This window comes from Octopus bimaculoides, chromosome 11 (genome assembly GCF_001194135.2).
Source record: "Octopus bimaculoides isolate UCB-OBI-ISO-001 chromosome 11, ASM119413v2, whole genome shotgun sequence".
Lineage (NCBI taxonomy): Eukaryota > Metazoa > Mollusca > Cephalopoda > Octopoda > Octopodidae > Octopus > Octopus bimaculoides.
The window spans coordinates 34,808,246-34,820,970 of NC_068991.1; the positions used below are offsets into that span (position 1 = coordinate 34,808,246).

General features: G+C 33.8%; 1 protein-coding gene and 1 long non-coding RNA gene across 4 annotated transcripts in view; both read right to left on the reverse strand.

Annotated features, from left to right (window-relative positions):
- Positions 1–12,725, reverse strand: part of LOC106872991 (galaxin) — a 91,985-nt gene that overhangs the window by 43,275 nt on the left and 35,985 nt on the right. For 2 of the 3 annotated variants that reach the window (XM_052971696.1, XM_014920181.2), the window contains exon 1: positions 12,350–12,488. The exons of the other annotated variant lie outside the window; for it this stretch is intronic. In XM_052971696.1, the coding sequence (XP_052827656.1) occupies positions 12,350–12,377 (28 nt within the window). In that variant the 5' untranslated portion in view covers positions 12,378–12,488. Of the gene's footprint in view, positions 1–12,349; positions 12,489–12,725 lie in introns of those variants that run through there. 3 annotated transcript variants of the gene reach the window in all.
- On the reverse strand, positions 6,995–12,325 carry LOC128249070 (uncharacterized). The gene is made up of 2 exons (XR_008265169.1): positions 12,215–12,325; positions 6,995–8,107 (listed from the first exon to the last, which is right to left on the reverse strand). It is a non-coding gene; the product is annotated as an uncharacterized LOC128249070 (long non-coding RNA).

A 12,725-nucleotide genomic window follows, 5' to 3' on the forward strand; every position in this document is an offset into this window, starting at 1 on the left:
GCAAGAAAAACATTTTTGGAAATGTAATCATAAAATTTCTATTAAAATAAGTTATCTTTATATGCCATGTTTGCAATTCTCCATATAAACAATAGCCAAGTGTGTATCAAATGAAATTAAAATCTTGGTTCAATGACAGATCAGTCAAGTTATTAAAGTTTTAACGTTGTTGGTAACAACATATTCTCTCTTTTAACTAAATATTGAAAAAGAGAGAAAATGCAAGGGAAATTTTGGCTGTAAGGACTGAACCCCTTGTTTCATTATCACAATTAAAAGGAAATTTGGAGGTGTAACATAGCACAAGTTCATTTCAGTAAATGTTTTTCTTGCACATCAACACACACACACACACCTGCACATATACGCACATGAATACACATGGATGAAGTCCCATTTTGGAAGCATGTTAAAGTTTTTATTGTTTTGGAATGAAAAACAGAAACATAGGTGCTGATCCAGTAACTAAACTTGTATTATTTTGTTGGGATTAATCCAATGAATTGACAGCAAGGTAATCAGAATCGTTTACCTTTAAAGTGAAAAAACAAAACCAACATATACAACAGGTATGTAAAATATATTTCTGTGTACTTCTTTCTCTGTTCATTTGGACAAGCTGTAGAAATTGTTGCACATGCACACACACAAACACAAAAATTCTCTAGACATTTAGTTGTTATTTTTAGCATATTGAGTTTTGTGGTGAGGACTTCACATGCCGTGATCCTTTTGCTGTTTCACTATAAATCTACGCATGTGGAAATGGACAAAACAGCCGTTCATTTTCACTTTTGGACAACGGGATGGGGTGGCAAGCGGGGTATGGATCAATTGTGGAGTTTTTCATAAAAGATTTAAAATCAAAATTTGTTTTTTTTCCCCCACATTCTTAATCTCCACATTTTTCCATAAAGATTGAAAAAAATTTTGGAAAAAAAGTAAAAAGTTTAAAATTTGGTGGGGAATTAAAAAGTTTGAAAACATGGTTTTTTTTTTGCAAATTTGGAATCTCCATCATTGAAAACAGGAATCCAGAAAAAATATTGGAAAGGTCGGTTTTGGTGGGTGGGGTGGGGTTACTGTCTGCCAGGTTCGCCCATTAGACTTTTTCCTTTAGTCATTACACGGTGACTGCTTATAAGCTTTAAGCTTATAAGCTTTAAGCTTATAAAATATTATTATCATTTACAGAAAAATATATATAAATATGCATCAATTACATAAGTGTTCCAAAATAGATATAAAACTAATAAAAATTAAACTATTAACAATTTCCCAATATATGATAAAATAAAATAAAATAAACAGCAATTTGAAAAATAGTGATATGATCCCAATGTTGAAATATATAGAAATATTCTTTTCTACTCGAGGCACAAGGCCTGGAATTTTTGAGGAGGGGAGCCAATCTATCAGATCAACCCCAGTAATGGCCTGTGAGAGCAATGCATAAAAATGCTGTAAGTAAAATGAGAGTTGACAACGATTTCAGTGATGAATTTTGCATGAGGATTGGAGTTCATCAACGCTCAGTCCTCATTCGCCTCCTATTCATCATAGTTCCGCAAGCCATCACTAAAGAGGTTATGACTGGCCGTCCAAGGGAACTCATATGCTGATGATCTGTTTTCATAGCTACAGGGAATTAATGAGGAAATTCTGGGCATGGAATCTAAGCCTCGAATTGAAGAAGAGAATTTTAGTAAGTAGGAAAGAAAACAGGACATTGGTACTTTCAGGGAAATGGCTTTGCTCAACGTGCGGAATAGGAGTAAGTGTAAACTCCATATGCTGCACCCAATGTAAGCTATGGGCACACAAGAAATAACTAAAAAAACTACATGTGCTGTCTGAAAACTAATGTCAGATTCGGATTCAGCCCCCTTAAGTTACCTTAATTCAGCAGAAAAAGTTTAAATAGCATGATAATTTTTTTTTCTTCTTTTTTTGCCCAGTGTAATAATAATATTAATACAAAGTCCTGAAGAAACATCTCTGATTTGTGGCTTACAAAAAGCAGTTGACACAGGCTCTCCACCCAACCAATACACACAAAAGATTTGAGTTTGCTACAAAGATGTGTGATGTTATGGACAATGATGAGCAATTCCTACAAAACGTTGTGTTCAGTGATGAGGCTACATTCTTTGTATGGACATGGTCATCGTCATAACATCTCGATATGGGCTGAGGAACCATCACATGCCTACATTGAGCACAAGCATGACAGCCTCAAAGTGTACCTTCACATATGATAGGACCATTTTTCTTTACAGAGCTGATTGTGATGTCAAACTACTACCTTGATATGTCGGATATGTATGCAATGCCAAAAATGTGGGATGTAGGAGTAGGTATCATATTTCAACATGATGGGGTTCCGCCACACTATGCCAAAATTGTCCATGACTTTCTGGATAGGATATTTTCAAAGCAATGGATAGGAAGGGGTAGATGGAAGGCATAGCCTCCATGATTGCTGGACATCAAGCCTTTAGAATTTTACCTTTGGGGATATGTCAAGCAACATGTGTACAGTGTTCTTGTTATTGGGCACCTGAAGTAGAAAATCAGTGACATTGTTCAATATGTTACACCTGATGTTCTCTGTTGTGTGTGGCAAGAGCTGGAGTATCAATTAGATGTGTGTTGGGCAACAAATGGAAGCCACATCAAACTATACTAAACTATATGTAAACTTGATTAGATGGTCTCTTATTCAACATGTAAATGAAATGTGTAGTGTTGCAAGTTACATCAATAAATAGTTTTCAAATCCCACCATGACTTTACAGACACAGTGTGTGTGTGTTTATATATATATATATATATATATATATATTGGATCATTAGTATTACTAGCAGAAAAAAGAGTCCTCCAGGCAGTTTTCTGCTAGCCCCTTGATAATATTTTCACATTTGATTCCCAATTCTAATAATTTTTATATTTTACATCTAATTATTTCTTTGTATAACAGTGCTCACTTGCTTAGTAGGTATTGCTTTCATTATTTTATCACAGTCATAATCTCTCTTTTTTAAACAAACATCACAGTAGTCCAACAACAGAGGGAGAAGCAGTTTGTCAAGTTTTATCTTCCCCTCAAAGCAACATAGAGATTTCAATTCAGCAGCCCTTCTGTAAGCTTTGCAGTGTAAGTGTGAAATTAGGCGTCATTTTCTTGGAGAGGTGCACTTCTAAAGAATATTTATTGCATAGTGTTTACTCTCTGTTTCTTTAATACTAATAGTATTTTGTTTTTAATTGTTCCTCCGCAGAAAGAATTGCTTTTATTAAAGCTTATGTTTAGTTGTGTGTTATTTTTCAGTTAATATATCTTATTAAATTCATCATTGCTTTTAATAGTAAATGCATGTTCTGTTAATAACTGCTTTATAGTCTTTCATCTTGGTTTCTGCTTTAAATTTTTATATTTTAGACTGATACATCACCTCTATATGTTTGCTCAACTTGCTAGAAATATCAGTCAAATCACCCTCTCCTCACACCTTTTGAAGTATTTCAGGACCTCAAATGAATGTTTAACTACTAGGAGTGAGGTTTTTTCTTGTTATCCGCATTTTAAAAAATACATCTTAACTGAAATTAAGATATCCATCTAACACTTATGTAATTTTTTGATATACATAAGACAACGGTTTTTATGTTGAAGTTGATCTGATATGTATTTCATCCACGAAATCCTGGGTTGCTATTGTAGTAACCCCTGGTGGTCAAGCAGGAAAGCAAAACGAAAAAGGAATCTAATGAGAGTAATCTCCCTTGACCTTCTAAAAAATTCTTGAATATTCGAGAAGCTTCCAATTAACTTCCAGATGACATGGAAGTCAGGGACTTCCGGTTCATTCCGTATATAAAGGAACACATTTCTAATTTCATGCCACTCTTGACTGTCGTGTCTATCTAGACTAAATTTTGCATATTGATTCGTTTGTTGCACTTGTTTGAATTGGTTAAAAACTGTTGATGTTTTATGCTGCTTTGCAACAGTTTGTTTGTCTGTGCTGTCTCACCACATTTGAGGAGGGATGGCTTAGTCTTCAAGGAAAAATATGTTTTATTCGGACCTTAGCAGGACTGAGGAGGAACTTGTGCGAGCAGTAGAAGTGATAGACAAGTGCTTGAGGAAGAAAAGCTTCACAGAGGCGACAGGGGTCGCAAGAAGAGAAGTAAACCTAATGAATTTGAGGAACTTTGAAAAAATGTTAAACAGAGAAGGTGGTGATGTGAAATTGTCACCACCTCAGGAAGTTATGAAAAGTATGATTCAGTAAAAGAAAAAAGAATTGAAAATGAATCAACAGAAATGATAGAAAGGGCATTGAGGCCAATCTGACAAGATATATTATATTTTGTCAGAGGAAGACGATATGCCATGGGAGATGTGCATTTCAGAAGCAAGGAAAAGGCTAAGGAACATGCAGTGAACCCACTGAAGGCAGATAGGGTGATCCTCCGACCTACATGCCTTGGAAGAAGGACTTCCAGGGTCAGCGTGAAGGGAATCCCCCCTGAAATAGACACGGCTTGGGTGGCAACAGCTGTGCTTCTAGGAAGTGAAAAAGAAGTAACCATGCTCCAAGCCACAGAGACAGAGGCCACCAATTGGAGAGGAAAGGTACTGGACGTTATAATACAAAGTACAGTAGAGTACTTAGAAAAGATGGTGGAAATGGTGACAATAGGAGAAACAGTGCTCAGAGTTTGGTTAGAGGGCAGAATCCCACGTTGCTTTAAATGTGGCCAAAAGGGCCACATTAGAGTGGACTGCCCTCTAAAAAACAATAAGGAAATTCGAGAGGAAGTTGAGAAGGAGCCGGAGAGAGTGGAAAAAATAAGAGAAGTGAATGAGGAAGAAATGTGGAAGGTGGCTGAAGGAAGAAAGCAGAGGAAGAGGAAGGAAGAAAGCAGAAGAAGAGGAAGGAAGAAAGCAGAGGAAGAGGAAGAAAGAAAGCAGAGGAAGAGGAAGAAAGAAAGTCAGTGTGAACCCCCAACCCGTCATGCATGTATATCATACGTTTTTTTTTTTTTTCTAATTGTTATATGTCCCCACATGTCTTTGTATGTCCCCTCTTTGTCGGCCTCTTGTGGGCAATAAAGAAACAACTTTTGCCTGTCAGTTCCTAGACATGCATTGAGTCACACCACTCACATACACACCCGCACGCGCGGATGTTCACCTTATTTGCTTTGGGAAATGTGGTTGCAAAATATGTTCATGTGATGTTACAAGTTTTTCCTTCAATTAACCTTATATGTTCACGCATTACGTCCAATAATAAATATATCATGACTCATTACGAACGTCTTACAAATTCTTATTTTCTTGTCGTTTATGTACAAGATGATGACCCCTCTTTCTCGTATGCAATTATAAAAATTATAGGATGTCATTTACTGGCAATCACTATACACAACAAACACACAAAGATGAAATTGAAAATTATATCAATGGCTGCTATGTATCCTCATCAGAGGCAGTCTGGAGGATTCTAGGGCCCAAATTACATGGTTCACATCCTGCAGTCCAACAGCTTACAGTTCATTTACCCCAACAGCAATACATTTACAATGATGATATTGAACATGTTGTCCATACACATGACAGGTCCACTCTCACTGAATGGAGGCAAGTTAACCGGGAATTGTCAGATAACTCATTTGCATGTACATTACATTATATTGATTTTCCTGAATTTTACACATGGAATAATAGTGAGAAAATGTGACATCTCAGAAAATATAAAGAGACAATTCACAATTCAAAAGCAGATATTCACAGTCACAAAATTCTCACTGCTAAAACTTTCTTCATTGATGGACCAGATGAGTCAAGTAAAACTTTTTTCTGTAGTATCATTCTTTCCCATGTTCGCAGAGAAGGAAAGATTGCAATAGCAACTGCATCATCTGCTATACCTGCATTGCTACTTACTGGGGGTACCACAGCTCATTCCATTTTCTGCCTTCCCTTCAATCCGGTTAATGTTGCCACATGTAATGTATCCATACAGAGTAACAAAGCAACTTATATTATTCAGGCTGATGTTATAATTTGGGATGAATTACCTATGTCTCACCGCTTCCTCACAAGGCATTGGATAGAACATTAAGAAATTTTATGAAAACATTTGGCCCCAGGTTTGAACATGTTCCGTTTAGAGGAAAAGTAATCATTTTTGGTGGGTATTTTCAACAAATTTTAGCTGTCATTAAACATGGAAGCAGACCACAGATAGTAGGCAGCAGCTTTAATAATTCATCTTTATGGAAACATGTAAAAAAATTCAGCTGACTGAAAATATATGATTAAAATCATATACATAGAATTCAGAAGATCAAAACAACCAAATTCAGTTCAGCAACTTTATACTTCATGTAGGAAATAGTTCCGTAGCAGAAGAAGCAAATGGTGAAATTATTATACCCTGGGGATGTAATATTGTTCATAATTTTAACAACCTCATTTCCTTGGTTTTCAATAGAAATGTCATACAGGAATGTATTGCAGAGTCAGAAAGATTTTCAAAATTTGTTGTTTTAGCACCAGAAATGTTGATGTTGATCTCATCAATGAGGAAATAATAAAACTATTTTCAGATGATGAAAAGGTTCTCTTTAGTCATGATCAATGTTCAAATCAGGATGATGCATCAGAATTCACTACAGAGTACTTAAATACACTAAATATTTCAGGCTTACCATCACACATATTAAAATTGAAAACCAATACACTAATTATTCTCTTGTGCACAATTGACCAAGCTAATGGCATGTATAATGGTACATGCTTAGTTATTCAAGAGATTCAAGAAAAAATCATGAAGGCAAAAATTATAACAAAAGAATTGTATTTATACCAAGAGTTACCCTTTCTTGAGTAGGTGAAGAGCTCCCATTTACATTTATTAGACAACTGTTTCCTATTAGGCTAGCAATGGCAATGACAATTAATAAATCACAAGTACAAACATTTGAAAAAATTGGTTTATATTTACCAAAGCCTGATTTATGCATGGACAACTGTATGTTGCCTTTTCTAGAGTGTCTACAGGGTTTCCAGGATTAAATATATATGTATCAAAGGACAAACACACCACAAAGAATGTTGTTTACAAGGAAGTGCTCATTTAGACTTCTGATAATGAAACTATCAATAGAGAATACAGCTGTACACAACAGCAAACCATATTTATCTACTTATCAGACTCCGCATCATTTACACATGCACATTACAAAATATGGAAACAACAAAACAATTATTAAAAAAACACAGAGTGAATTTGAGGTTTGAAAGTAGTTTAGCTTATTGTAGCTGCTATAACACAAGTTTAACTATAAAATACTCAAACGTGTTGGGTATATAAACCTCTAGAGAGAGGGAAAAGGTAACAGTCACCAGTAAGTATTGGACTTGCATGTACCATTTCCTGGACAACTTAACATATTACAAAGTGACAATCATTAATACCATTTTAAGACTACCATACAAATATAGCTAAAGGATTAGAACATCAATTACCATGAATTACAAATTTCATTGTAGGGTATATACATATATTCTTTATTCATCATGTCTTATTACTTATATATTTTTCTTCATTTCCACCAATTTAAACATTAGCCTACACTCCATATATCTTCTTTCACATGACATCAATAGAGACTACAGGAATTCTTTTTTTGTACACATCATCAATGACAAGGGAACAGAATTAGACAATTGCCATTGTATGGTAAATATACTTCATTCTTTCCTCATTCATTTTTAATGTATTTCAAAAATTACTTTACGCATCTTTATTATACTATTAAATTAACCATCAACTATTTATATACAGAATAGAAATTAAGAGACATGGTGTTAATACTAATGCCACCATACATTTGTAACAGAAAGGATTAATGCATCAAGGACCACAGATTTCATCATTTCGTAATTATTCTTCATTCCTTCCATATCAATTCTAATTTCAAATATATTTCCTCAATTCACCATTTTATATATAAGAGTCTGCAGTCAACATTTTCATTTTCTCATCCATATTCACAAATAACCATTCTTTTCAGGTAGTACCAACACTAAAAACAAAAGAATCAAGACACATTCAAGGACAACTATTCTTTCAGAAATGTGTTCATTTCCTAATAATTTAGACCAATTAATACTATGTCAAATGTATAGTCAAGAATAATTAACTTTGTATTAAGAATGGACTGTATTACAGATATTTTGAATATAATTGTTCTTTGTTCATTGCACATTGAATAATACATCCATATTTTCTGCATATTAAAATACTACCAACTTTATTTCTTCCATATTCCTGTACAACAAAATACTAATGTCTTAACACATTGCTGCCAAGAATAATAGATGAGGTTTCTATTATAACAGACATTTGAATAGATTTCTTTATTCAAGTAAGTATTCTTCGCTTCTTACATTTCCATAGGCAACACAAAATATATATAATTCTCCTAAATGACATTAGACAGATATAGGATAGAAGAACAATTTCATTGATAAAGTTAATTTTTCAACTTTTCTATCTACATCTATAATGTCGCCTTTCCTTCATTTATTGCCCTTACAGAAATATAGACAAAGTATACATAAAATATTGGATGATGCAGTAAATACACCACCCTGTAATGATATCAGCACCACGAAACCATCAATAAAATCAGAAACACATCATAACATATGAACTATATATCAATTCAGGAATAATGAATAACAAAATCCACACAACATTTATTCAGATAAATATAACTTTATTTTCCCTCATTTCAAATTCAATTACATCTTATCCATTTATTAGCTCTTTCAGATGGCAAACCAATAAGTATCAACTCTCATAAACACCAGCTAAAATTACCTATGATCAACTACAGACAGTTACTCACTCATGTAAATACCATTCATCTCTTCTAAGTCAGTTATGGTTTCTTATATTCTTACATTTCATTTCTACAATTCCATTAATTCCTTACCCATCTTTCCCTTACAGTCAATGACACTTATAGGTAGTAAATACATATTTCATAACTTACACGAAGAAAAATAATGCATATTAATACAAGTTATTTAGTGGCAACAATCTGAATACATAACCAGTAAAGGAACAAAGAATATAACAACTGCCACACATATTCTTACACTTGATTAATTTTTTCCAGATCATTTTCACACTTCGTTTCCATTCAAAATATTACATTGAAATGTTATAAATAGTTCACCAACATTCATTAACTGTTGAAGACAGTGTATGAATACTTCTTAAAAATATCAATATCAATAAAAATTAAACCCATTAACAAAAAAAAAATTATGAATAAATCATGCATTAATTGCAGAAGGACTACAAAATTTAAATAAAACAAATTCTGCCAATAGCTAAAATAAATTAAAATTCATTTTTGTTGAACAATCTATAAGTTTTCATAATGAACAGCACATTCTTTAAAGCAATCCAGAAGACAAAATCACAAACATAAAAATAACATTGCATAGACAACCAAAATCATCTTAGCAGAAAAACATACAACATCAAACTCAAAAAGCTCTTCATATATGGACTACAGTAAGGTAAATATCATTCTTTCTTTGCTGCCTCAGTGTTATTTTCCTATTTACAAGTAGCTTACAGGCTTCTAAGCCTAAAAAGTGAAACAAATGTCTTCAGATACTCTACACACACCACACTTTATTGAATACTATTCCCCATGCATTCTATATGTATACTTATGTATATATATTATCCAAATATATGATACAATGTAAAATATGTTATCTTAAAGATAGCGCATTCGCACAAGTATATATATATATATATATATATATATGTATCTTACACACTTACACACACACGTACACACAATGTCAAACTTTTAGAGCAGCTGATGGGTGTTTTCCCAGCAATTAGTCATCAATACTTGCATATTACTTGGGAACAATTAATGGTTGATGAGGATCTCAAATTATTGACTTATATCTTACTGATTTTAATGTTCATTTTAATGTCAAGAAGCACCTTGCAAGAAGTAACTCCTTCTCCTTTTGAAGATGAAGATAGACAAACACAACACACTCACACACATACAAATACATAGCCTTCAGCTAGTATCTTCTACTATAGTTTCAAGCTGACCAAAGCCTTGTGAGTGGATTTGGTAGAAAGAAACTGAAAAGAAGTCCATTGTATATGTATATATACATATCTATGCATACGTTTTTGTGTCTGTGCTTGTCCACCACCACTGCTTGATAATGGTGCTGGTGTGTTTATGTCCCTGTAACATAGCAGTTCGACAAAAGAGACCAATAGAATAAGTACTAGGTTTTAAAAAAAAACATGTAGTGGGGTCGATTGATATGACTAAAAAATTCCTCAATGTGGTGCCCCAGCATGGCCACTGTCTAATGGTACAAATGATTTGTAAACACCTAATGATTTATAAACATTTTTATTATTCAATGCATTGCTTCAAATGGAGAATACTTTGAAGGTGATAAAAGTGTAAACATGTAAAACTAAATGAATAAAATAATATTGCAAAATTCCAGTTTTTTTTGGGTACCCCCTCATATTTGGTTTAATTAGTAGTGGGGAGAATGTTCTGACAGTATAGGAGCTAGAGTAAGAACAGGATGGAAAAAGTTCTAAGTACTATTACCTTTGTAGGTAACAAAGGGACCCTCTCTCAAAGTGAAAATCAGATTATATGATGCTTGTGTATAAACAGTAATGTTACACAGTAGTGAAACAAGGGTGATAAATACAGAGGAGATGTGAAGGCTAGATGTGCAATGTCAGTGTGCATGTTTGACAAAGTACAAATATGTTGAGAGAAAATTTATGCATAAGTGATATCTGATATAGATGAAATATATGTGCAAAATAGTTAAAAATGACCTCCTAAAACCATATCATTTATGTCAATACTCCTGCACATAATCTTCCCTGATGTGTCTCTTACCCGCAACTCATCTTTCTAACACCCTCACCTCATCACTCTTCTGACTATGATACTAGTCCCCATTGCCCATGTTTGTCTCCCACTATTTCTTTCCCTATGTATCCCTGATCTTGTACCTGGCAGTGTACATCTCTCGCATACTGTCCACACTTCACATCACCTGTACTACCTCCAATTGCTTCCCCTTTTTCTCCAACAAAACTGATATTTACAATTGACATTTCCACTCATGATCCCATTCACTGCATCCTCATCTCTATCCATGTGCTATCCTCCTCTTACACTTTTGTGAACTTACCTACTGTCTGATCTTCTTGAGCCCTGCTCTTATATTTACTTTCCAGTTACTTGAGGGTATCCTCTGATACCTCTTTACTAGTATCTTCTCTCTTTTCCCAACAGAGGTAACCATGTATCTCCTTCACTGCAAAATACCTGTTCTTGACCTTCTATCATACTTTAACCTCTCATCAACATCAACTCCTCAGTTGTGAGTTACTTGAATATCTTACTTGTGCCAGTGCCCCCAAAAAGTCATCCATTACACTTTGTGAAGTGAGTGGAGATTTAAAGGGCATCAAGCCATAGAAATCATGTAAAAGTCATGATTAGATGATGATATAATGTATGTTTGTATATTCAGAAAAAGGGTTGACAGAGTTTCAGAATAGGCTATCCACATAAGTTGCATTTTCTGTTTTGATGGGGATTTTTCAATTTTTTTCCACTATGATGAGAGGTGGAACCTTTTATGAAAAAAATTTCTGAAAATGTATGATTTTTATACTCCCCTTCTTGGAAGTTATCCCTACCCTCACGACAGTGATCACCATTACAATTCTTTCCCCACATTTTTTTAAATAGAAAATGGAACGTCATTTTCAAAATCAACATGAAACAGGTATCTATTTTTTAAAAAACTTTTTTCCATTCGACTCATACAAAAAAAAAAAAAGGAGTTTTAAAAAACAACGAACCACCCTTTCGAACCATGAAAAGAAGCGTTTAGAGGAATCGAAACCGCTATCATATGCTCATGAATGGGTATCCTAATCACTAAGCCACGCGCCTCAACGCTTGCTCACTACTTGTTTAATTCAAAATATTTTCGAAACCTATTGGATAACATACGTAACAAATGTATATAAAACAAATAAAACGTTCTCTATATTTAACTAAAAAAATTATGGATAATTATTATTTCACCTCATAAAAACAATTCTTCACACTAAACTACAGAAAGTTGCTCGCAAATCAATTATCGTGGTAAATCAAACCAGCTGTCATATTCGAGATCGATATCTATAATAGAGATAAAAACAAATATTAGCTTCTACATACCTATTAAAATACATCTAAAGTTGTTCATGTTTAAACGTCAGTTCCTTCTCTGCCTTTGACAGCTTATATAAAAACACGAGCATGTTTATATACAACATAAACATGTATGTATGTAGATAGGTATGTATGTTTATATGTATGTGTGTGTAAGTATGTATGTATAAGAGGAACAGAGAGGGGGGAGAGAGAGAGAGAGACAGAGAGAGAGAGAGAGCATTTTTGAACTGAAAGAAGAAGTCTTACAATTATAGAAATGGAAAATCCTACTTTCTAAGTCTGGAAAATCCCTTGCAGCGTCTATTTACACACACACACACACACACATATGTATACACATATATATGGCAATACATATTAATATATATATATATATATA